This window comes from Carcharhinus amblyrhynchos, chromosome 1 (assembly GCF_965287045.1).
Source record: "Carcharhinus amblyrhynchos chromosome 1, sCarAmb.v2.hapA, whole genome shotgun sequence".
Lineage (NCBI taxonomy): Eukaryota > Metazoa > Chordata > Chondrichthyes > Carcharhiniformes > Carcharhinidae > Carcharhinus > Carcharhinus amblyrhynchos.
The window spans coordinates 39,832,490-39,858,582 of record NC_137324.1 but is presented as its reverse complement, the minus strand read 5'-3'; the positions used below and the strand labels follow the sequence as shown (position 1 = coordinate 39,858,582).

Below are 26,093 nucleotides of genomic sequence, written 5' to 3'. Positions count from 1 at the left end.
TGAAACCTAGAGCTTGAGCAACTGCAGTTGACCACACTTCCTTTACATTTGGTTATCCAGGATACAGGAAATGTTCTGGAGTTCCCACGTGGAACAGGATGTGCATTCTAAGGGGTCAGAACTTCCCTGTCTTTCCTATATCTAGTACATCACAAAATCTACTACTTCAAAAAAAAACACACTAGCTACTCCACTTCTACTGCTATCATTTAAATGTAAAAGTTAATTGAAATATTTAATATTTAGGAACGTAGGAATTAGGAGCACTATTATATTAAAAAGTTAAATATTAATTTCTCAGCTCTTGAAAGGAAAACAAAGCCACAATACTCACTTGTCAATAAACCCATAACCTTTCCTGTGCTGTCACAATTTGATTTGTTTTTCTCTCTCACTCTAGCAGTATTGACCTGTTTCACAGCCCTCCCAGTCTACTACACAATAATCCTGACTTGCTGCATATTGCTCCCCCTCTGCTTCACAGTGACAGTGATCCTGGTACTGTTCCAAACTCCTCCTGGTCTTCTTCAGTGTTCCCCACTTGCTTCACACTCTTCCTCACCTGCTTCAAAGTGATGCTGAACTGCTTCCCACTTCTCCCAGTTTGCTTCACAGTGATCCTGACCTTTGTACACTCTTCCTGGTCTGATTCAAAATCATTCCCCCGATCTTTTAAACAGAATATGTCACCTCCCTGTGAAATGCTATGAAATAATTTTCAGTAACAAGTTTTGAGCACACAACTCATCTATGCTTCACCAATTGCCATGGGTAGCAACTTAGAATACATTTTTGAGGCATCTCATTGGTGACAGCCAAACTACTAGTATCATTTTCTAGGATCTATAGAAATTATGCAGTAATTATGTTTTATATATTGCTTTTAAACAATAACATTAATTTACAGGACGTGATTAAATAATTTCACTTGCCATTGTTCTATGACAAAGTGTTATTCCTTGGTCCCTCATAACCAAGTGAACACAAGAACAGCAAAACAATGTAAAAATTGACATCATGGTAAAGTTTCAATAGATTTCCTCAAGGGAAAACAAATTCCTCAGAAAAATGTTCCCATGGTCAAAATAAATATGTAACACAGGTTAGTGAGCATTGGAACAGCAGAAAATATACAAGTATTTGTCCATGAGCAACATTATGGGAGAGCGCAATCTGTAGTATCTTGAACAATACAGGCATGGGGATGATATTTCAAGATCAGAACGATTTGCAATTTGAGTGGTTCATCAGTCAACCCTTCAATGATTTACCATCTTCTAACACCATGCCGCCATGGTGTTAATACACCATGGTTTCAATACACTGAACTACTGCTGTTTTTTCTCCTTTAGAAAACTGAAACTACTCCCAAAAGGTATTCACTGTATATTCATTGGGTAATATTTAAAATTGAAGAAATTAAAAGAATTAAGAATCCTACTTGTTGGAGGTATTGCTTCAAATCAACTGCTTCCTTTTTTTCATGAACAAGGACAGATTTTTTTTCTTCCACTTTTGCAATGTCAATTTCTCCACGTCGCATTTCTCGTATTCCCAGAGGTCGTTTTCTAACACACACGCGGATTTTTTCAATCTCTGTCCATGATTGTTCTTTCCCAGGGTTCACAGACCTAGGAATAAAAAAAGGTAAAACAGTAATTGATAATTCCAGAAACTAAAGAATTGGCTAACTATTATATTACAACAGTGACCACACTTCAAGAAGCACTTTATTGCCTGCAGAGCACTCTGGGTAAATCCAAGCACCTGAGAAACACTATCAAATCTCAAACTACTCATCTTAAAAACTGTGCACCATGCACGAGAGAGCATGCTATCATTTTCTCAGGCTAAGTAGGAATGGCCAATTAATGTATTCACATCTCAAGAACAAATGTTTAGAAATTTTGCAAGTCAAGAATGATACATAAAATGTCACAATCACTTCCTCTCAAGTATGTATGTATAGCTTTGAATATCTGAACAGCTCAGTAAAGTCTAGTACTCCATTGGTAATAAGGAACTGTCAAAGAAATTTCATTAAACCTCCTCCACCTGGCTCTACCTGCTCTGTCTGCAAGAGCCGTGTTTGAGGTGATTGGCAAATCTGCACACAGCCAGGTTCTATATATGTATATTAGGATGCTAATATATAAGGCCAAATGTCGTTAGTCTTCTGAGAAGGTAGAGGCATTGGTGGGCTTTATTAAGTATAGTGTTGGCATCGGTGGGGGCGGGGGGTGGTGGTGGAGAATGAGGACAGGTTGTTGGTGATCTGGACACCTAAAAACTTGAAGCTCTTGACCATTTTTACTTCATGGATGTAGACAGGGTCAAGTCCTCCACTACACTTCCTGAAGTCGATGACTATCTCCTTCATTTTGTTGACATTGTGGGGGGGATTATTATCGCCACACCAGTTCACCTGTTCCTTTTGCTGCACTTCTAGCAAACTTGCCAGAAGTCTACGATCGGATCTATGAATTTTTGGAGTCAGTACAGTTTTGGAGCTCCCATTTCACTATAACGCAGTCAAACCTTGTTGCTGCTTCCATTAGTAATCTTTTCTTTAACAAAAATTAAAAATTGTCCTTCTGCACAGATCTGGAACCTTGGAGCTTTTAATCTGTAAACTTATTATAAGACCAGAAGGCACAATATTATTAGATTTAAGTAGTGTGAAAAAGGACAACCAGCTGCCAAACATGAAAAACCCAACTAGAAGGTGGCAAATTTCAAACTTTGAAAAGGGACCTGCCCCAGGTGGATTGGATTTTAAAGATTGGAAAGTAAAACAATAACGTGCATTGGGAGGCCCTCAGAGAGGAGGCAACATGAATACAGACTAGGTATGTTTCCAAGCAAGGAGAGGGAATGGGGAAAGCTGGAGCTTGCTGTGTTGACTAAGAGATATAGAGATTAAAATAAAACAGAGAAAGGAGGTCAATGATAAACGCAACATTCATTAAACAGTACAGGAACAAACTGAATTCAAAAAAAATTGAAAAAGGAAATAAAAGAGACAATGAATGCATGAATCCACAGGTAGCATGAAAAGGGACCCAAAAGTATTTTATTAACTCACAGTCAAAGGAAGGGTGGGTATGATCATACACTCAGAAGGACGTGTGGAGATGGCCGAGACATTAAACAAGTACACTGTCACTGTTTTCACTAAAAAGAGCCATATATTCAGGAACTACAGGCCATCCTACGAAAATGACGGGGGAAGTTTCATAGACGATCAGCTGGATTTTACAAGCCACCAGCAGACCAATAAATCAGGACCTCTCTCAATTGGCAGCAAACTTGCATGTCATTGCCAGGATTTTCTGGACAGCACGCAAGATGTCAATTGAGCACTAACCTTTGGCCCAAGCATCAATCCCCAATTAAGAGCCTTATCCCGCAGTCTCTATGATTTCACTGGTAGCAGGAAAGGCCGGTGTAGCCCAACAGGTTTAAATCCTTTTCAATTTGATTTGATTTACTATTGTCACATGTATTAGCATACAGTGAAAAGTATTGTTTCTTGTGCACTGCACAGACAAAGCATACTATTCATACAGAAGGAAACGAGAGTGCAGAATGTAGTGTTACAGTCGTGGGTAGGGTGTAAAAAAAAATCAACTTAATGCAAGGTAAGTCCATTCAAAAGTCTGATGGCAGCAGGTAAGAAGCTGTTCTCGAGTCAGGTGGTACACGACTTCAGACTTTTGTATCTTTTTCCCGACAGAAGAAGGTGGAAGAGAGAATATGTCCAGGGTGCGTGAGGTCTTTAAATTATGTTGGCTGCTTTGCTGAGACAGTGGGAAGTGCAGACAGAGTCAATGGATGGGAAGCTGATTTACATGATGGATTGGGCTACATTTATGAGCTTTTGTAGTTTCTTGCGGTCTTGAGCAGAGCAGCAGTCATACCAAGCTGTGATACAACCAGAAAGAACACTTTCTATGGTGCATCTGTAAAAATTGGTGAAAGTTGTAGCTGATATGCCAAATGTCCTTAGTCTTCTGAGAAGGTAGAGGTGTTGGTGGGCTTTATTAACTATAGTGTTGGCATCGGGGTTTAGGGGGTAGGGGGGGAAGGAAGGAAGGAAATCAGGACAGGTTGTTGGTGATCTGGACACCTAAAAACCTGAAGCTCTTAACCATTTTCACTTCATGGATGTAAACAGAGTCAAGTTCTCCACTACACTTCCTGAAGTCGATGACTATCTCCTTCATTTTGTTGACTTTGTGGAAGAGGTTATTACCGCCACACCAGTTCACCAGATTCTCTACCTCTTTCCTGTATTCCATCTCATCCTTGTTTAAGGTCTGACACACTATGGTGGCGTCATCAGCGAACTTGAAAATTGAGTTGGAGGGTAATTTGGCCATAGTCATAGGTGTATAAGGAGTATAGTAGGGGGCTGAGGACACAGCCTTGTGGGGCACTGGCGTTGAGGGTGATTGTGGAGGAGCTGTTGCCTATTGTTATGGATTTTTAAAATTCATCTGTGGGATACGGGTGTCACTGGTTGGGCAGCATTTATTGCCCATCTCTGGTTACCCTTGGAGGGCAATGAAGAGTCAACCACATTGCTGTGGCTCCGGAATCACACATAGGCCAGATCAGGTTAGGACAGCAGATTCCCTTCCCTAAAGGATGTTAATGGACAAGGTGGGTTTTTCCAACAATCGACAATGGTTTCACAGTCACTAGTAGATTCTTAACTCTAGATTTCTTTTTATTCAATTCAAATTCCATCATCTGCTGTGGCGGATTCGAACCACGGCCCCCAGAACATTAGCTAAGTTTCTACATTAATAGTCTAGCGATAATACCATTAGGCCATCGCCTCCCCACATTGTAGTCTGTGGGTTAGGAAGTTCAGGATCCAGTCACAGAGGGAGGAGCCAAGACCCAGGACACAGAGTTTGGAGATGAGTTTCTTAGGGATAATGGTGTTGAAGGCTGAGCTATGGTCAATAAATAGGACTCTGGCATAGGTGTCTTTGTTATCTAGGTGTTCCAGGGTTGAGTGCAGGACCAGGGAAATGGCGCCTGGTGTGGGCGTTTTTACCAGGCCCATGTAAAAATGGATAGCGAAAGCATCTATAAATAAATCAAAGGTAAGAGAGTGGCTAAAGTGAATGTTAGTCCTTTGGAGGATGAGACCCAGGAGTTAATAGTAGGGAAACATAGAAATGGCGGAGATGCTAAATCAATATTTTTCCTTAGTTTTCACAGTGGAGGACACTAATACCATCCCAATAATGGTGGCTCAGTGGTCAGCACTGCTGCCTCACAGTGCCAGGGACATAGGTTCAATTCTGGTCTTGAGTGACTGTATGTAGTTTGCACATTCTCCCTATGTCTGCACGTTTCTACCAGGTGCCCCGGTTTCCTCCCACAGTCCAAAGGTTAGGTGGATTGGCCAGCTAAATTTCCCCTTAGTGTCCCAAAATGTGTAGATTAGATGGATTACCCATGGTAAATGTATGGGATTACAGGGATAGGGCAGTGGGTGGGACAGGGTAAGATGCTCTGTTAGAGAGTTGGTGCAGACTCAACAGGCCGAACTGTCTGTACGATAGGGATTCTATGATTGAATATTAACAGGCAATGCAGAGGTCATAGAAAGGGAGGAACTTAAAATAATAATCAATAGTTAAATAGTACTAAAAAAACTATTGGGATTGAAGATAAGTCCCCAGGGCCTGATGGCCTACATTCAAGGATATTAAAAAAGGAAGTGGCAGCAGAGATAGTGGGTTATGATATTCCAAAATTCTCTGAATGTGAGAAAACTCAGTTATTCAAAAAGGAAGGGAGGCAGAAAGTAGGAAACTATAGACCAGTTAGTTTAATGTCCGTTATTGAGAAATTGTTAGAATCCATTATTAAAGAAGTAATAGCAAGACATTTGGAAAGTCAAACACAATCCATCAGAGTCAGCATGGATTTATGAAGGGTAAATCATGTTTGACCAATCTGCTAGAGTTCTTTGAAGATTTAACAAGCCAAGTGCATAATGGGGATCCTATAAATATAGTATATCTGGAATTCAGGTCAGCTTTTAATAAGGCACCTCACAGATATTAATACACAAGGTAAGACCGCATGGGTTAGGGATAATTTACTGGCTTGGTTAAAAAGACTGGCTAACTGACAGAAAGCAGAGAGTCGGGATAAGTGCCTTTTTTTTCTGGCTGGCAAGATGTACCTAGTGGGGTGCCACAGGGTTCGGTCCTCAGGTCCCAACTCTTCACAATCTATATTAATGACTTGAATACAGAGATAGATGGTACAATACCATTGCCCTTTAGCTAACAAGCTAGGGTATAGATCAGTAAATGAGCAGCAAACATTCAAAATGCTCAGCAGGAGTTTACACCAATCAAAATGAAGGATTCCATAAGAAAGAGGCAAAATCTGTGGTAACAAAGGAGATCAAGGATAATCAAAGTGGCAAGAGGGTGGCAGACCAGGGAATTGGAAAATCTTTAGGATCCAGCAACAAAAGACTAAAAAATGCATAAGAGGGAGAGAATGAACTTTGAGAGAAAACATGCATACTGCATATAAAACAAGGAGTAAGGATTTATATGGATATATAAATAGGAAGCGGGCACTGAGGTAAGTGTGGGACCTCTGCTGAGCAAGACAGATGAATTGATAACAGCAAGCAAAGAAATGGCAGACATGCTAATTTTTTTTTATAATTCATTCGTGGGATATGGGCATTGCATGTATTTATTGCTCATAACTAGTTGCCCTTGACAAAATAGTGGTGAGCTCCCTTTTTGAAACGCTGCTGTCCATGTGCTGTGGGTTAATCTACAATGCTGTCAGGAAGAGAATTTCAGGATTTTGACACAGTAATGGCAAAAGAATGGCAATACATTTCCCAAGGTGAGTAGCTTGGAGGTGGCAGTGTTCCCATGTACCTGCTGCATTTGTCTTTCTAAATAGGTTTGGAAGGTGCTATCTAAGGACATTTGGTGAATTGCTGCAGTGCATCTTGTGGATAGTGGTGGAAGGAATGGATGTGACACCAATCGAGCAGTCTGCTTTATCTTGGATGGTGTCAAGCTTCTTGAGTGTTGTTGGTGTTGCACCCATCCAGGCAAGTAAGGAGTATTCCATGATACTCCTGACTTGTGTCTTGTAGGCGGTGGACAGGATAGCGGGAGTCGAGAGGCACTGGGCAATGGTCTTAGTGGTACTAACGCTAGACTACTAATCCAGAAACTCAGCTAATGTTTGGGGACCCGGGTTCAATTTTCACCATGGCAGATGGTGGAATTTGAATTCAATAAAAAAAATTCTGGAATTAAAGATCTACTGGAGACCGTGAAATCATTGTCGATTGTCAGAAAAACCCATCTTTTAGATAGGGAAATCTTACCTGGTCTGACCTACATGTGACTCCAGAGCCAAGGCAACATGGTTGAATCTCAACTGCCCTCCAACGGCAACTAATGCTGGCCAGCCAGCGACATCCATATCCCACAAATGAATTTTTAAAAAGTTATTTCCTGCAATTCTCCTAGCCTCTGATTTGTAACCACTGTGCTTATGTTGCATCAGTCTTCACCGTGTAGGACATTGCAAATATCCTTAAGATATCAGATAGGCTGATTTCAAATAACATGGTAAAACTTACAAAAATCCCAATCACAAGGGACAGAGTACTAGAGAAACTCAAGGGCCTAAAAGGCAGACAAATCGCCAAGACCTGATAAACAGCATGCTAGATTTTTAATGGAAGTAGCTGCTGTTATAATCCAAGTCAGAAAGTCCAAGATATTTAATGAAGTCTGTCTGGATCATAAGTTTTGAATTTGGCTCGGGTAAGCACAAGATGTTTCACTTCAGGTATGATTCAAATGACCCACTAGGGAGCTTTTATCATAAAGTTTATTCAAGAATACCATTAACACATAGAAAAAAATTAGGAATAGCTTTTACCAATTACAAACAAGAAAAAAAAACCCATGATATTGCATAAGCCTCAGCAGCTAAATGCTGTTCCACTACAACAAACCTCCTTATAAACATACATCTGCCACATTTAACACAGAAAATCAGAATGCTCACATGATGCTGGAAGTTAGTCCTTTAGTTGGAGAATTGAAACTCTGACTTTCCAGCCTTGTAACTTACAGTAGACCCCAAGATTGAAATAATGCCACTGCTAGCCTTTAGCTTTTGACCAGCGAACCATTGCAAGGGACAGAGCAATCCTTACCTCTAATTACCAGCTAGCAAACCACCAACAGCAGAATTCTCACTCCAGGAAGGCAAGAAGACCTGCTTCCAGCTCACCAGCAAAATTTACAATATCAGGGAGAGACAGACAAAACCCAGCTGCAGCTTGAAAACCAGGACAGTCTCTGACTCTGAACCAAACTGAAAGGAGAATAACTCCTGTCACCTGACCTGTCAATCATTCTTTCCCCAACAATTCAAAAGTTTGTAAACATCCAGAAAGTGCATTAGACCCAGAGTAAAAAATAAACAAAACCCCATTTAAACAGCAATAAAAGACATCTAAGCAGGCAGCCGATGTCACAAAAAAAACTGCTTACAAACTGCAGAGGACATGATTTGAAAAACAAAATTCTTAAAGGTACAGTAAAATCACACTGCAGTGATAGTGGACACATTCGTTGAAATTTTTTGCAACTTGCTAAATTCAGGAGTTTACCAGAAGATTGGAAAACAGGCAATATGATGCCTTTGCTCAAAAAAAAAGAGCAAGGTAGAAGGTAGGGAATTATAGGCCAATTAGTTTAACATCCATTATCGGTCATATGTTAGAGCCAGTAATCAAAGAGGAAAATAGCTAATTATTTAGGAAAGCTGAATATAATCAAACGAAGTCAACATGGTTTTATGAAAGGTAAATCATGTTTGACAAATTTGCTCAAATACTTTCTGAGGATGTAACAGGGAGTAGATACAGGGGAATCTGTAAATGTAGTGTATTTGGATTCCCAAAATGCATTTGTGAAAGAATCATAGACACGGTTTCATATAAGAGACTGGTGCATAAAATAAACCTAAGGAATTGGAGGAAGTATGTTAGCATGGATTGAAAACTGACTGTCACATAGAAAAGAGAGCTAGAATTAATTGGTCCTTTTCAGAGTGGAAAGATGTAACTAGTGGAGTACCGCAAGGATTAGTTTTTGGCTTGCTATTTACATTAATGACCTGGAGGAAGGAACAGAATGTAAGGTTTACAAATTTGACGATGATACCAAAATAGGTGGAACAGCATGTTGTGATGAGGATACTTTGATTCTGCAATGAGATGTAGATAGATTGGGTGACTGGGCAAGAAAAAACCTGGCAAATGGAATTTAATGTGGGGAAGTGTGAGGTCATGCACTTCGGTAGGTGGAACCAAAAAGCAGATGGTCATCGAAATGGAGAGAGACGGCAGGTGAATGAAGTACAGAGGAATCTAAGTGTTTTAGTTCTGCGTTACAAATAGCTAAGTAGGCAGGTCCAACAAAAAATTAAGGCATTCTGGCCTTTATTGCAAAGAGTTTGGGGTTTAAAAATAGGGAGGTTTTGTTGCAATTGTACAGGGTGTTGGTGAGACCTCGCTTGGAATACTGCATATAATCTCCATCCCCCTACCTAAAAAAGGATTATAGTAACATTGGAAGCAGACCAAAGGAGATTCACCAGGCTAATTCCTGGAATGAAAGGGTTGTCTTATCAAAGAGACTAAATAGTCTGGGTCTGTATTCTTTGGAGTTTAGAAGAACGAGGGTTGACCTTTTTCAAACATAAGATCCTGAGGAGCTCAACAGGGTAGATAGTGAGACATATCCACTGGTGGGAGAGTCTTGAACAAGGGGACATAGCTACAAGATAAAGTGTCGCTCATTTAAAATTGAGGTGCATAGAAATTTCTTCTTGCAGGGCAGTGAATCTCTGGAATTCTCCACCCCAAAGGGTGGTGGAGGCTGAATCATTAGAAGTAAAGTAGAGGTGGACAAATATTTGATAGATCAAGGAATAGACGGCTGTAGGGAAAATGGCACAGAAAAGGGGATGAGGTTGGCATAGATCAGTCGTGATCATACTGAATGGCAGGGTAGGCTTGAAGAGCCTGGTGGTTTACTCCTATATCTATTTCTTGTGTTCCCATTTTAGAATCTTTCTTCCTCTCTGGAACATATTTTAGTTGGGAGGAATTGAAAATCTCCCTAAACAACTGCCATTGCTCATCGACTGTCCTTATCTTTTGGCCTTCATGCCCAATCCACTAGGACCAAGTTGGTCCTCATGCCTACGTAATTACTTTTGTTTAACTCCAGAATGTGAGTGTGGGACTCCAATTTCTCACCGTCAAACTGAATTTTGAATTCTATTGCGCCGTGATTACTTTTCCCTAGAAGATCCTTAACTGAGTCATTAATTAATCGCTGCTCATTACATAATACCAAATCCAGAATTGCCTGCTCCCTGGTCAGTTCAGTAACTAGAGGACAAATATTTAAAGTGACTGGCAAAAGGGGTGACAGGAGGATTTTTTTTAATGCAGTGAGTTGTTCGGATCTCGGAAGCACAGCATGAAATGGTGGTGGAAGCAAACTCAATCTTAACTTTTAGAAAGGAGTGAGAGAAATATTTGAAGGAGCAAATGTTGCTGGGCAAAGCAGAAACAGCAGAGGAATGTATAGTTCTTTCAAAATACCAGCACAGGCATGATGAGCTGATTAATCTAATCCTGTGCTGTATCATTTAATGATTCTACAAAAGCTAGGATTTTCTCCTCAAACTTTTTAGTATTGAGCACTTGCATGCAAATATTGGTTTACTCTAAATGACTTATTATCATTTGGCTGTGATAAACTGAACCAGCTCATGAATGCTCAAGAACTCAGGAGATTTTGCATGCTCAAACTCATTTCACACAGTACCCAATGTAAATATTAATCACACGAAATCCAGATTGAATTCAAACCCAGGCCTCTCAGAAAATTATTCAATGCAATGTTCCATTGTGCCTTAATATTGTGAAATTTAGTTTTCATTATGTAATGTGGTAATATTAATAAGTAAATTTTCCTGTTAAAAAATTAGTTTTGTATAAGCTCTAAAGAATTAGAAATTAGTGCATGATCAAAAGGCTTTTACAATACCTTGAGACAGCATGTGGTAATCCATAATTATATCCTGAGATGTGAAAAATCATTTTTGTGTTCTGGGTTTTACTATCGTCAGAAATCCGTCCATCGTTTGGTAAGAATGTTGTTGGGTGACCATCTTCCTTCGCAGGAAGGGAGTGCATACTTTTGAGAGATAATTTGGCAGGTAGTTGGTCAACTGGTGAAGGATTTTTCAACAATCCTGAAGCTGTATCCTGAAGTTGATTTGCACAAGATGATGACTGAGGGTAATTACTGGGATCAGATACCTGGCTTACATTGTCCCGTTTGTTATTTGATAAAGATTCAAAGTTCAACTGTCGTCGGGGGCCAGGCTTAACTTTCTCCACAAAGAAACTAGGTGCCTGGGCATGGTCAGTACTTGCACTGGCACCATGTTCCTCTTCTTGTACAGCTTTGATGATTTGAATGAGTTGGAATAAACGTTTTTGATGATGCACAGTGTGTATCCCCAACACAGAGTAATCATTCACGGTCAGCTTAACCAGGTCTTGCGATTTCAGAAACCCCATTGCTGTAAAGCAAGTGTAATACTGTCCCAGACCTGCTTCACACAGACATTCATAGAGGCACGAGGACATCCCGCCAAACTTATATTAACACTGGAAAACAAAAATTTGCAGAATAGATTTTCAATTTTAGTATTATTTTGGGAAATATTTATCAAAGATACCCTTCAAGCTCTTGGTCTTAATAAATCAGAATCTCCATGAAAATAGAATTGAATGCTATTACTTGAGTTACAATTATTATCTGTAAAATTTCTGTTTTTTTATAAAGAAAAGAGTTTCACCAAGGAGAGGAATTTTGGGACAAAGATGAAATCACTTTTGGTGGTTCCAACACTAAACATTCCTATATTAGGTACAGCATGAGTCAGAATAAAACTCTTTGCTTCAATATTAAGTGAAGACTTTTACTCCATCTATCTAAACATGATTCAAATCCAGTTTCTGAATGTTACAAGTGAAAAAAGGGGCAGTGGAGTGCTTTTAATCTCACCTAACATGTTCATTAATGAAACAGCAATTCTTTTTTCAGAGTAAATAAACCATACACATTGCAGATAGTAAATTCAGGTTGTTAATTTAGCTATTGCATTGAGAACTGTAACTACTTCAAATAAACTGTACATATAGAACAAAAAAAACTTGCAATTATATAACACATTCACATCCTGTAAGTGCCTTAAAACCTTTGAAATATAACATTTTTTATATGTGAGGAATCACAGCAGGCAATTGCATGTAGTAAATTGCACAAACTATGAACTAATGACAAGATAATCTGTTTTAGAGGGTGTCTCAATACTTTGGAATTGCTATGCCCTCAGATATCTTCCAACAAGCCATAAATATATTTAATTCCGAGAAGCAACAGGAAAGCTGACTGGTATCAAACCACTCCATGGCCAGAACTTTACCACTTCGCCTGCCACGGAATCGGAGAGGGCAAGGATCTGACAATGGAAATTTTCATTGACTATGAGTGGGAATCTCCTGCCTTGCCCAGCCGAGGCCATAAAATCCCGCCCCATATCCCCCCTCTAGCATTTAATTCCTTTGCAAATCAGAATGCTTTTGGCAGCAGCCTCTGTATGGTTCCTAGTGGCCACAATCGCGTCACATAAACACTGTCCCAGTTTAATTTAGCTCCTTGTGCTAATTCCATCTGTGCTGCAAGTCTTCCTTTGTGTTGGTTAATCCATTCAACAGGCATCATCAACTCATCTTAATGTGAGCTTCAAAAGTTAAAAACCCTTCACTTTTTCCATGTGGGCATCGGTGCCACGGCACTTTGAGTATTTGTTTTTGGGAAGTCCTCATCGTTGTAACGACCAACATTAAAGTTTATTTATTAGCATCACAAGTAGACTTACATTAACACTGCAATGAAGTTACTCTGAAAATCTGCTAGTTCGTCATCCTCCAATGCCTGTTTGGGTACACCGAGGGAGAATTTGTCAAAGCCAATTTGAACCTAACCAGCATGTCTTTCGGACTTGGGAGAAAACCCACGTAGACATGGGGCAAACATGCAGACTCTGCATAGTCAGTGATCCAAGATGGGAATCAAACCTGGGTCTCTGGTGCTGTGAGGCAACAGTGCTAACCACAGATATTATCCTCACTGGGGTTTACTTGTTTGGTACTTAAACTTCTTTTGTAACGTGACAAGAAGTTAGAAGGATATGTTGATGGGATGAAATCAAATAGAGTGGATGGAGGGATGTGTCAAACATAAACATCAGCATAAACTGGCCATGCTGAATGGCCTATTTCTGTGCTGTCTCGTGTACATAATCTTGTGTAAATGTTAACTGAGGAATAACATTAGCATGGACACCAGGAAGAATTCCTGTGCTCGTCCTCTTTTTCAATCATCCCATTGTTATCTCTGAATTTGACTGTTCCAATGTTCTTCTGGCTGATCTCCTACCTATCAGCCTAAATAAACTTGAAATATCAAAACTTTGCTGCTCAATTCCTAACTTGACCAAGTCCTAGCGGCTCCCAGTCCGGCAATGTTTAGGTTTTAAAAGTCTCATCCTTATTTTCAAATTCATCCATGGTCTCACTACAACCTCCTAAACCACCCAATTGTAGACATCTTGATGCTCCTCTGATTCTGGCCTCTACGAATGCCAAGTTTTCTCGACTTCAGCGCCGATAGCTGTAACTTCAGTTGCCTATGTCTTAATCTTTGTACTTCTCCCCTTTAACTTTTCTGTCTCTCTACTTCTCATTCCTCTGTGATGCTTCTTTAAACCTGCCTCTTTGACCAAGCTTTTGGTGACCAATCTGGCTATTGTCTAATTTAGCTTAGTCAAATTTTAAAACATAATCTACACCTAAGGCATTGTATAAAGTAAAAGTTGATGTGTCATGAGACTTGCAGCCACAGCTTTGACTGAGACAACAGTGCTACCACTGAACCAATATCAGATAAATAATGGGATTCTCCTGAGCTATAATCATCTTGCAATTCTATATGTAAGAGTAAAAAAAATTCATAAGGCTAATTTGCTGTGGTTATTTTCCACCAAGGTTTCCAAGCCTCTAACATATCTATATGTTTATACTAAGAAATCAGCCAGGGAGTAATTTGTTTTTAGGCCGTTTTTCAGTATTTAGATTCTATGGCACATATGAAGTTTATAAGGTAGTATGTTTCAGGGCTATGTCTTGAGAATAAATTAAAAGAGGATTGTTTGACCTGTTCCACAGTCTGCCTGACAACAGACCTGAGTGTTGTGGTGTTAACGGAGGTCTGGACTATTTTGCTGGAAAGAAGGTACAAACTGTTCATACTAGGAAAAAGTGAACACATGATTATACTGCCAGTCACCCAAGTTCCAGGCAGGATGCAAACAGTTATGCTTCATTTCACCTTGGGAGCAAACAAATAGTTTAGAGTTGGGGATCTAAAGAATAATTGATCAGCATTTCTATCCTGATACAAGGCCCGTATTATTCATGTTGCCACAGAGGGAGGGTTTTTAAGCTCTCTGAGAATTTTCAGGGTACCAGTGGGCTTGTCAGGATCCAGAAAGGGAAAGCAGCTCAAGGCCAAAAGGTGTCTATGGTTCACCTGTTCTACTCTTTAAATTGTATACTTTCCCTTGCACAATTACATTCTTCAGTAGTCATCTCTGCTGTACCCAAATCCTCCAAATTTCTCTTGTTAATTGACTACATCCATTCGTAAAAAATAATTTTTAAATTTTCATTGTGCTTACAACATCTTTTGCTTTTCTCTTCACGTTACTTGCTTTTTTTTCAGACCTACTTAGCCTTCTAAATGTCGTTATACAAAATACATTATATTTACAATTTGTATCAAATATAACAGGATCATTCAAGTATAATCAACTTTGTTTTTTTAGGTTGAAATCACACACTGGCTGTGTAATGCTACAAGATGATATACTTTATTATATAGTGACACTTCAGGTATCGTCAAAACAACTGAGGCTTGTTAGGAACAAATGGTATTTATTGATAAAGAGAAACTAGGTACAAATGGTTCGCAGCCCTAGGCCTTGTCTTTTTTCATTTTTACCTCATTTTCTATTTGTAGCTTTTGGTAAAGTTTGTCCAACTCTTTTCTCTGCACCCTTGCTGCTTCTTCTGCTGTGACTTGTTGTACTTCCTGACTGATTACAGCTTTACTGTTTGCTTGCTTGCAATTCTTTGTTAAAACTTTGAAGGAACTTCTCATTACAATATAAAAAGGGATAAAATTGATTTTGCTTGTTTTCAGCTCTTCATTTAGGTACTTCCATTGCTCTCATTCCGGGTCTTTTGTCATTGCTCACCTTTTGGGACCTTTCGCTGCCCTCCTTCTGGGGTCTTCCAGTGCTCCAATGTCTCTCTCCTGGGGTCTTCTGGTGCTCTGCCCTTCCTGGGGTCTTCCAGTGCTCCCCACTCACTTGGATCTTTTATTGCCTACTCTGAGTCTTGGGTTGCCTCTTCCTTGAGGGCTTATTACTTCCTCTGAACTGTAGATTGCCTGAAGTCTTACATTGTTTATGGCCCCTTTTTGAGAGCTGCCCTTTACTTGGGGGCTTTCTCTGATTTTACCTGTCCATTGCTCTTTATTTCTTCTTGTGGTTTCTGTTTTAAATGCATTACTACTTTAAATGCATTACCACTTAAAGCTGTGTACTAATCTTCTTTCCCCATACAATCTGTCATTGTTCAGGTACCATTGGTTTCCCTTTGCAGCAAATGTATCATCGCAGCTACAGTCTCTAGCTGTTTCTTATTTGCTGCTTCTTAGTGCCAGTCCTTTTTACATTCTCCTTTCTTGAACAAGATGGGGACTTCTGTTCTCCCAAAAAACTCCAGAACTTCACTGCCTGTAGTCCCTCAGTATAGAGATTGGTATCTTTTACTTTAACTTAAGTTTTACTTCCCTTAGTCCTGAAGACTAACCTCTCTCCACTTTAATTTTCTATATCTTTCCAAATCTCTTGATTTGCCAGCCACACCAGATTTGTTACTTCATCTGTCTCGCAGGGTCTGGCACCATCTTGACAACTCTGCGTCTATTCGCCCAATAACAGGCTCTCAGGTGAGCATCTCTCTTTTCCAAACTTCAACCAAATCAGATACTCCTCCACAGGTAAGCTGTGCCAACACAATTCATCCCACCCTCACCAACAACACATTATGTACTTCAGGTATCATCAAGGTCATTCAAGCTTTGTTAGGTACAAAAGATATTTATTGACGAAAAGAAACTAAGTACAGCCCTTAGGGTGCTCCAGTGCTCACCTGCTTACCACATGGCTTCCAAGGAGGACTCAACTCTCTGGGGTGGGGGTGGTGATCACTCACTCTCAGTCCACATTGGTCCTTCTAGTCAGGTGATCCTCTTCTGCTGTGCTGTCTTAAAGAGACAGACACCACAATCACTACATTTTTTATTTCAAATTTAAACCTATTAACTGATGTTTTCAATAAGCAAATGATAATCATCAATGACATTGGGTAATCTTGATGATATTTTATATAATAATACCCTTCAAACTATATTTTAATTTGAAATGATAGGCCCAGTATAGTAGCTTGATCATGATATCGTATTTAAGCTTACAATAAGTATGTAAGGAACCAGAAACAGGAGTGGGCCATTCAGCTCTTCAAGCCTGCTCCCCATTCAATAACATCAAAGTTGGTGTGATGTGGAGATGCTGGTGTTGGACTGGGGTGGGCTGAAGTCTCACTACACCAGGTTAAAGTCCAACAGGTTTATTTGGAATCACGAGCTTTTGGAGTGCTGCTCCTTCATCATGGTCTTCTACCCCAAGACACTTTCCTGCATCAACCCATAAAACCCTTGATTCTCTTCCATCTACAAACATTTGTCAATCTCTGATTTAAACAATCACAATTCCTTGGTGTAAAGAATTCCAAAAATTCACAGCTCTATGAGTGTAAAATTTGCTATTCACCTAACTGACCAATCACTTAGCCAATTTTGTATTTTTATTGTCTTTTTTCTTTGTTCTTTGAGCTATCATTGTGCTCTGTTATGCGGCACTGAAAATCACTAATAACTTGTGATTTTAATAACCAGGATCAACAATAAATGTGAAAAACTGGGACTGACATTTCTAAAGGCTGTAAGTTGACTTTTGCAATGCCCTTGGATTAACCAATTCCCTTGGATATGATAAACCAATTCATTTAAGACATTAGCTATAATCATAAGTTTATATCCCAGATATTGTTACGTAGGATTACATGTGGCATAGAAACAGGTCATTCCGCCTAATCAATCCTTGCCAGTGTTTATGCTCCACTCAAGCCTGCTATAGATGATCTGGAGGAGGGAACCGAGTGTATGGTGTTGAACTTTGCTGATGACACCAAGATTGGTGGAACGGCAAATTGCGCGGAGGGTGTGGAGAGTCTGCAGAAGGATCTAGATAGGCTGGGCGAATGGGCCAGGAACTGGCAAATGGAATTTAATGTTGGCAAGTGTGAGGTGGTCCACTTTGGTAGGAAGGACTATTACTTACATGGCGAAAAACTGCAGCAGGTGACGGTGCAGAGGGACCTCGGGGTCCTTGTGCATGAATTGCAAAAACCCAGCCTGCAGGTGCAGCAGGTGGTCAGGAAGGCTAATGGGATGCAGGCCTTCATAGCGAGGGGGATTGAATATAAAAGTAGGGCGGTCTTGCTGCAGCTGGAGTACCGTGTGCAGTTTTGGTCGCTGCACTTATGCAAGGATATTTTGGCCTTGGAGGGAGCGCAGAGGAGGTTTACTAGGCTGATACCGGAGTTAAGGGGGTTGAGCTATGAGGAGAGGCTGAATAAACCAGGCTTGTACTCGTTAGAGTTTAGAAGAATGAGGGGAGATCTCATTGAGACGTATAAGATGATGAATGGGATGGATAGGATAGAGGTGGAGAGACTCTTCCTGCTCAGAAAGGACAGTAGGGCTAGGGGGCACAGCCTCAAGATAAAGGGGAGGTGGTTTAGAACGGAGTTGAGGAGGAACTTCTTCACTCAAAGGGTGGTGAATCTCTGGAATTCTCTGCCCGTTGAGGTGGTGGAGGCTGCCTCGCTAAATATTTTTAAGACGCGGGTTGATAGGTTTTTGATAGGCAAGGGGATTAAGGGTTATGGGGAGAGGGCGGGAATGTGGAACTGAGACACGACAGATCAGCCATGATCTTACTGAATGGCGGGGCAGGCTCGAAGGGCTGGATGGCCTACTCCTGCTCTTATTTCTTATGTTCTATCTTTCCTTATCTATTATCATCATAAGAACATAAGAACATAAGAAATAGGAGCAGGAGTAGGCCATCTAGCCCTTCGAGCCTGCCCCGCCATTCAATAAGATCATGGCTGATCTGTTGTGGCTCAGTTCCACTTTCCCGCCCTCTCCCCATAACCCTTAATCCCCTCTCTTATCAAGAACCCATCAACCTGCTTCTTAAACATATTTAGCGAGGCAGCCTCCACCACTTCAACGGGCAGAGAATTCCAGAGATTCACCACCCTTTGAGTGAAGAAGTTCCTCCTCAACTCCGTTCTAAACCGCCTCCCCTTTATCTTGAGGCTGTGCCCCCTAGTCCTACTGTCTTTTTTGAGCGGGAAGAGTCTCTCCACCTCTATCCTATCCATCCCATTCATCATCTTATACGTCTCAATGAGATCTCCCCTCATTCTTCTAAACTCACATCCCTCTCTTCCCTTTTCCCCACACGCTTGTCTAGCTTCTCCTTTAAATACCTCTGTAATATTCACTGCAACCATTCATTCCCTATGGCGGTGAGTTCCACATTCTCCCTCCTCCCCTTAGACTATATAAGTTTTCCTGAACTCCCGATTGCATTTCTTGATGATATCCGTACATTGATAGTTCTAGTTATGTCCTTCCCCACAAGTGGACGCATTCCTTCTGTCTCCACTCATAATCTGAAAGACATCCATTAGGTCGCTCCTCGGCCTTTTGACCCAGCCTATTAATTATTTGCTGATACTCCACATTTGTGGCATCATCCCTGCGAATCACCTCTGTACTCTCTCCAGTGGCTCTGTCCTTTTTTATATAACATTATTCTGTAATATAAATATAGATAGTTGCCGTGGTGAGCGCCGACCTACCGCTCTTTCAGCGGCCCCTCCGCCTGCTCCTCGCTCTCGCTCTCTCTTTCCCTTGCCGTAACCAGGGCGCCGCTCACATCCATGGCAACGCCGCCGGCCGTTTGAAAGCCACGCAGCGAAAAGACGCGCCACGAACCCGCGGCCGACCCCGACCAATCAGAACGCACGGCTGGGCAGACGGCAGCGGGTATTCTGACCAATCAGCGGTGGACGATCTGCGGAACCCGCGGCCCTAACCAATCAGAATGCGCGAGGCAAAACTGACCAATCAGAGTGCACGCAACAGAACTGACCAATCAGATTGCGTCAATGAACTGACCAATCAGAACGTGCATGACGAAGCTGACCAATCAGATTGCGTCACGGAACTGGCCAATCAGAATGCACGAGCTCACTGACCTGACAGGACCTCACCGCCAACCAATCCCGAGTCAGCTTTTGTTCAGGAGCCGCCTGATCTGTCAATCACCCGGAACTTCCGGTAGTGGGTGGGTCCTTCCGCCTAGTACTTGCGGCCATGGCGCTCCGGGCCTGCGGCCTGATCATTTTCCGGCGGTTCTATGCGGGGGCATTAGCGTCTACACTTCCCGAAATCCAGTTCTTACTTTTACAGACCTCTTACGGGCAGCATCACTGGACGCCTCCGAAAGGTGAGGCTGATCCTGAGTTGTACCCGGAGCAGTCATTGTTGGGGTTGTGGGGGGAGGAGTTCAGGTTAGAGCCGGGTTATCACTGGATTTGAATCCCATTAGAGCAGATGGTGGAATTGAAATTCGATAAAAAAGTCTGGATTTAAAAATCCACTGTTGACCATGAAACCTTTGTTGATTGTTGGAAAAACCCATCTGGTTCACTAATGTCCTTTAGGGAAGAAAGTCTGGTGTCCTGACTTGGTCTGACCTACCTGTGACTCCAGAGCCATAGCAATGTGTGTTTGACTCTCAACTGTCCTCGGGCAACGAGGAATGGGCAATAAATGCTGGTCGGCTAGTGACCCTCACAACCTATGATTGAACAAAAAAAATGGGCACCTAACTCCCTGGGAAGACTGAGAACATTCTGAGGGAAACAGCAGAGCCTCTGTTTAAGTATGTGTTGTGACATGAGGAAGAACCTCTTTGTGCAATGAGGGGTTAAGGACTAGAATGCAGTACTTGTGAGGGGAGGAGGGAATCAAGCTTTCAAAAGAGAATTGGATGATTATCTGAAGAGAAGAAAATTGCAGGGCTTGCGGGGGGAGGGGTAATGACATTGTGAGTGGCATTAGGTGAATTGTTACCGCAGAGAGATAGTGTGGACATGATGGGTTGAACATCCTGTTATCATTCTATGAAATTGACTCATGGTCCTCGGAAAATATTTCTCCTCGCCTCCATCTTAAATGAGACACCCTTTATTTTAACACCGAATCCCCTAGTTCCAGTGATGAAAAATATGCATGCCAACAAACACTTACTCGCCCTGACCTCAATCACCTGATTGAGGCATACAAGATGATCAAAGGATTGGACAGGGTGGTCAGTGAGAGCCTTTTACCTTGGATGGTGATGGCTAACAAAAGGGGTGGTAATTATAGGACGGATGTCAGAGGTAGGTTCTTTACTCAGAGGGTAATAAGGTCATGGAATGCCCTGCCTGCAGCAGTTGTGGACTCGCCAACTTTAAGAGCATTCAAATGGTCAGTGGATCGGCATATGGATAACATTGGAATAGTTTAGGTTAGCGGGTCATTAGATTGGTTCCACTGGTCGGCACAACATAGAGCGCCAAAGGGCCTGTACTGCGCTGTTATGTTCTATGTTCTAATTGAATGTTCTAGTAACTGAGGCTGTCAGCGTTCACCATTATTTCTGGGTGCGCCTAATTTCTGTTTGTACCTGCATAGTTTAACATGGAAATTTGGAAGGTGCTGTTTGTGATGTACTCTGCTGCAGATTGTGCTGATGCAGTCTTCACAGAATCTAAACAACGTTGTGATGGTACAAACTTAAGCTATTTACCCACTGTTCTTACTCTAAAGGTGAATGAAAAACTCAGGCTTTCTATAATTAGGGGTAAATGGGTTATTAATAATGCAGTACAGAGTGTCTGACTCTGAAAGATTAGGGGTGGTGAGTTCATACAAACTTGTGATGATGAGGTTTTTGTTGACAAACCTGCTTTAAAAAAAAATGTGGGCTGGTGCACATGAGGTTTATAGCAGAAGTCTTTCTTTCCCTGCTCATTGCAAAATATGAACCATAGTTTTGGCCACAGCCACTAACCCTGGAGTGAATTCCACAGCCCCACAAATCTCTGGGTAAAGAAGTTGATCTTACAATTAATCTTGTTCCTCAACCCTGGCCACTCATTTGCTAAACAGTCTGCTTTACCCTGCCCTATTCTTTCATGATTTTAAACACTCCCACCAAATCATCCTTAGACCGCATTGTTCAGCAAAAAATAGTCATGGTTATTTAATTGACACCACAGTGTGTCATTCCAATATATTTCATAGATACAATCTGTCAGCCAGAAAGCTTTCTGGTCACAAAACTGATAAAGTTAAAAATTTAATAATGATTTGTAAAGCACAATTGCTCACTGATGTGGTTACATAAGCCATTAAGGTCTAATGTGTGTATTTTTTAAGGGCATGTTGATCCAGGTGAAGATGATCTCCAAACTGCACTTCGCGAAACCGAGGAAGAAGCTGGACTCAAAAGCAAAGATTTTAATGTGCTTGATGGATACAAAAAGGAAATTATATACACTGTGAATAATAAACCCAAAACTGTTATCTATTGGCTGGCAGAAGTAAAGGACCATAACACAGAAATAAAACTCTCTGATGAGCATCAAACGTTCTGCTGGTTAAACGTGGAAGAGGCCTGTAAACTTGCTAAATATCAAGAAATGCAGGAAGCGCTGAGAGAAGCTCATCAGTTCATCTCAAATAAATAAGACCAGGTTCTTTGGAAAATGAAAGGGCCTCAACTTCTGTTAAAGATTTTGAAGTTTCTTCTCAAACTTCCCTTTTTTTCCACTTTGCTCTTGAAACTCAATACACAAAATATAATTCAAATGGGCCTGTTTCCCCCTCCCAATCCCTTCTCCTGGCCATTCTGCTCTTCTCTCCTTTCCAATAGACCAAGAAGATTCAGCCCATTTATTCTGTCCTCCCCCAAAGATGCTTGCAGGCCTGCAGAGTACTTCCAGCCGTTCTATTTCTATTTGCAAAAATTCTATGTGCTTAAAGTAGTTGGACATATACAAATTGAACAAAAACATTGTTCACGTCTAGCGTTGCCTGTCTGTCATCTACTTAATTTATAAAGAAGAAAAGATTGTCATTGTTTTCTTTGGATTTTATTAGCATTATTTATATTACTTTTCACTGTATTTGAATTCCCTTGGTTTTGATTAGATTATTGCTGGGAAAGGAAGGTTTTGAGCTGGGTAGATATAACCAGATTGAATTTTAGAAGAAAGAATTGCAAGTCCTGAATGGAATACCTTAAGGAACAGAAGTGCGCTGACTTACAAACTGACCTTGCACAGATCAAATATGGCATAGAGACAGATATCAACTAACCGTATAAAAAGTCAGTAGGAGATAGACAAGTTAAAGGCTGGAATTCTCTGTTCATGCCCCACTGCTGCTGCCAGCGAGTACAGAATTTGGTGCTCAGCCAAAGCTCCATTCATTGCAGCAGATCTGGAGAATCCCAGATGCGGGTGAAATTGGAAAACCCAGCTCTACTCAGTCCAAAGGGAAATGACGTGCACCTTTGGGGATCAAAGGGTAAATGAAGACAGTGACAAATGAAACTCTCTACGGTTGGCTTGGAGGGAATTGTTAATTAACAGTCTGGAAAATAATTTCACTCACTGCATTCAGAATGCACATTTAAAATGTCAAATTTGGGAAAATGATTAGTTATATTGAATGTCAGGTTAAAAGGCATTTTGCAGAATTTAATCAAATCATTCAGAGCTGGGGGCTAAGTTAATAAAAAAAAATCCTTGAGCCGGATTCTCTGGCCCTGTTCGCACCTGAGTTTCTCCAGTCCCGCTGCAGTGAATGGAGATTTGGCTGAGCTCCAAATTTTCTGTTAATGCTGGCAGTGGCTGTGGGATGTGAACGCCCAGGGAATTCTGGCTCTTGTGTTTGTAAGCTTCTGTCTGAATGTTACACTGTGAGAACAAAAAGTACAAAGATTACAGCACAGGAGCAGGCCCTTCGGCTCTGCGAGCTTGCACCAGTCATGCTGCCCAATTGAATGAAAACCCCACAGGGACCAACCATATCCCTCCATTCCCATCTATTCATGTATTTGTCAAGACATCCCTTAAAAGACAGTATCGTATCTGCTTCCACTACCTCCCCCGGCAACGAGTTCCAGGCACCCACCTCTGTGTAAAAAAAACTTGCAGTAAGAAGTCTCACTACACCCGGTTAAAGTCCAACCAATTTATTTGATAGTAAGCTTTGGGGTTTGCCCCTTCATCAGGTGAATGGAGAGTTCTGGCCTCAGACAGAGCATATAACAGCACACACAGTTTACAGATTACTGATTAGAATGCAAGTCAGTAACCTGCTATTAATGTGTGTAGAACTTGCATCATTGTCTTAAAGATGCAGACAGTGTGAGTGGAAAGAGCATTAGGCACAGGTTAAAGAGATGTGTATTGTCTTCAGACAATACAGTAAGTGAGGTTTTACAAACCCAGGCAAGTCATGGGGTTACAGATAGTGCGACATGAACCCAAGATCCCAGTTGAGACCATCCTCATGTGTGCGGAACTTGGCTATCAGTGTCTGCTCAGCGACTCTGCACTGTCATGTGTCATGAAGGCCGCCTTGGAGAATGCTTACCCGAAGTCAGAGCAAAGTTGTTCACAGCAAACTACCCAGCCTTCAGGAGAACAGTGACCACAACACCACACAACCCTCCCACAGCAACCTCTGCAAGATCATCGACATGGATGACATCATCGCACGTGAACACCATCCACCAGGTACACGGCACATACTCTTGCAACTTGGCCGATGTTGTTTAATACGCTGCAGGAAAGGGTGTCCCAAAGCATGGTACATTGGGGAGAATATGCAGATGTTACGACAATGGATGAATAAATATCACTCGACAATCACCAGGCAAGACTGTTCCCTTCCTGTTGGCGAACACTTCAGCGGTCACAGGCATTCAGCCTTTGACCTTCGGGTAAGTGTTCTCCAAAGTGGCCTTCACGACACGACAGCACAGAGTCACTGAGCAGAGACTGATAGCCAAGTTCCGCACACATGAGGATGGTCTCAACTGGAATCTTGAGTTCATGTCGCACTATCTGTAACCCCCCATGACTTGCCTGGGTTTGCCAAACCTCACACTACTGTCTGGAGACAATACACATCTCTTTAACCTATGCCTAATGTTCTTTCCACTCATATTGTCTGCATCTTTAAAACTTGAATAGCAAGTTAGTTGTAAAGACTCGCGTTCTAATCAGTAATCTGTAAACTGTCTGTGCTGTTATACGCTCTGTCTGAGGCCAGAACTCTCCATTCATCTGACAAAGGGGCAAACCCCGAAAGCTTGTGAGTTTACTATCAAATAAATTGGTTGGACTTTAACCTGGTGTTGTGAGACTTCTTACTGTGTTTACCCCAGTCCAACGTCGGCATGTTCACATCATAAAAAACCTTGCCCCTCGCACCTTAAATCTATGTGCCCTAGTAATTGAGTCTTCTCCCTGGGAAAAAGCTTCTGACTGTCCACTCTGTCCATGCCCCTTAATCTTGCAGACTTCTATCAGGTCGCCCCTCAACCTCCATTGTTCCAGTGAGAACAAACCAAGTTTCTCCAACCTCTCATAGCTAATGCTCTCCATACCAGGCAACATCCTGGTAAATCTTTTCTGTACCTCTCCAAAGCTTCCACATCCTTCTGGTAGTGTGGCAACCAGAATTGAACACTATATTCCAAGTGCGACCTAACTAATGTTCTATAAAGCTGCAACATGACTTGCCAATTTTTAAACTCAAAGCTCCAAATAATGAAGGCAAGCATGCTGAATGCCTTCTTGATTCTTCTTGTCTGTGTCTTGTGCTGTGTCATTAAATTGTATTAGTTAACCCCCACTGTGGTCAGGTTCTTTGATTTATTGTCACATGTATTAGCATACAATGAAAAGTATTGTTTCTTGCACACTATACAGACAAAACATACCATTCATGGAGAAGGAAACAATGAAAACAACCTCAAGTCCCTCAGTCTTTCCTCATAAGACCTTCCCACCATACCAGGCAACATCCTGGTAAATCTGTACGCAATACTCCGTGCAGCTGCACCAGAGTTTCATACAGCTGCAACATGATCTCACGGCTCTGAAACTCAATCCCTCTACCAATAAAAGCTAACACACTGTACGCCTTCTTAACAACCCTATCAACCTGGGTGCCAACTTTCAGGGATCTATGCACATGTACACCGAGATCTCTCTGCTCATCCACACCACCAAGAGTCTTTCCATTTGCCCATTACTCTGCAATCCTGTTACTCCTTCCAAAGTAAATCACCTCACACTTTTCCACATTAAATTCCATTTGCCACCTCTCAGCCCAGCTCTGCAGCTTATCTATGTCCCTCTGCAAACTGTAACATCCATCCGCACTGTCAACAACTCTTCCGACTTTAGTGTCATTCGCAAATTTACTAACCCAGCCTTCTACACCCTGACCTAGGTCATTTATAAAAATGACAAACAGCAGTGGCCCCAAAACAGATCCCTGTTGTACACCACTAGT

General features: G+C 41.4%; 2 protein-coding genes across 2 annotated transcripts in view; one reads left to right on the top strand and one right to left on the bottom strand.

Annotated features, from left to right (window-relative positions):
* The window catches only part of LOC145349217 (kinesin-like protein KIF24), a 68,391-nt gene extending 48,998 nt beyond the window's left edge, over nt 1-19,393 (bottom strand). Inside the window, exons 1-4 of the mRNA XM_080197677.1 lie at nt 19,304-19,393; nt 16,460-16,574; nt 11,154-11,782; nt 1,442-1,631 (exon numbers count right to left, since the gene is read on the bottom strand). Of these exons, the coding sequence (XP_080053803.1) occupies nt 1,442-1,631; nt 11,154-11,761 (798 nt within the window). The 5' untranslated portion in view covers nt 11,762-11,782; nt 16,460-16,574; nt 19,304-19,393. The remainder of the gene's footprint in view (nt 1-1,441; nt 1,632-11,153; nt 11,783-16,459; nt 16,575-19,303) is intronic.
* A 414-nt stretch (nt 19,394-19,807) lies between these two features.
* nudt2 (nudix (nucleoside diphosphate linked moiety X)-type motif 2) lies at nt 19,808-22,640 on the top strand. The gene is made up of 2 exons (XM_080197665.1): nt 19,808-19,953; nt 21,936-22,640. The coding sequence occupies exons 1-2, from the start codon at nt 19,821-19,823 to the stop codon at nt 22,244-22,246; spliced, it is 444 nt and encodes a 147-aa protein (XP_080053791.1). The 5' UTR covers nt 19,808-19,820; the 3' UTR covers nt 22,247-22,640.
* Nucleotides 22,641-26,093: the final 3,453 nt, after the last annotated feature.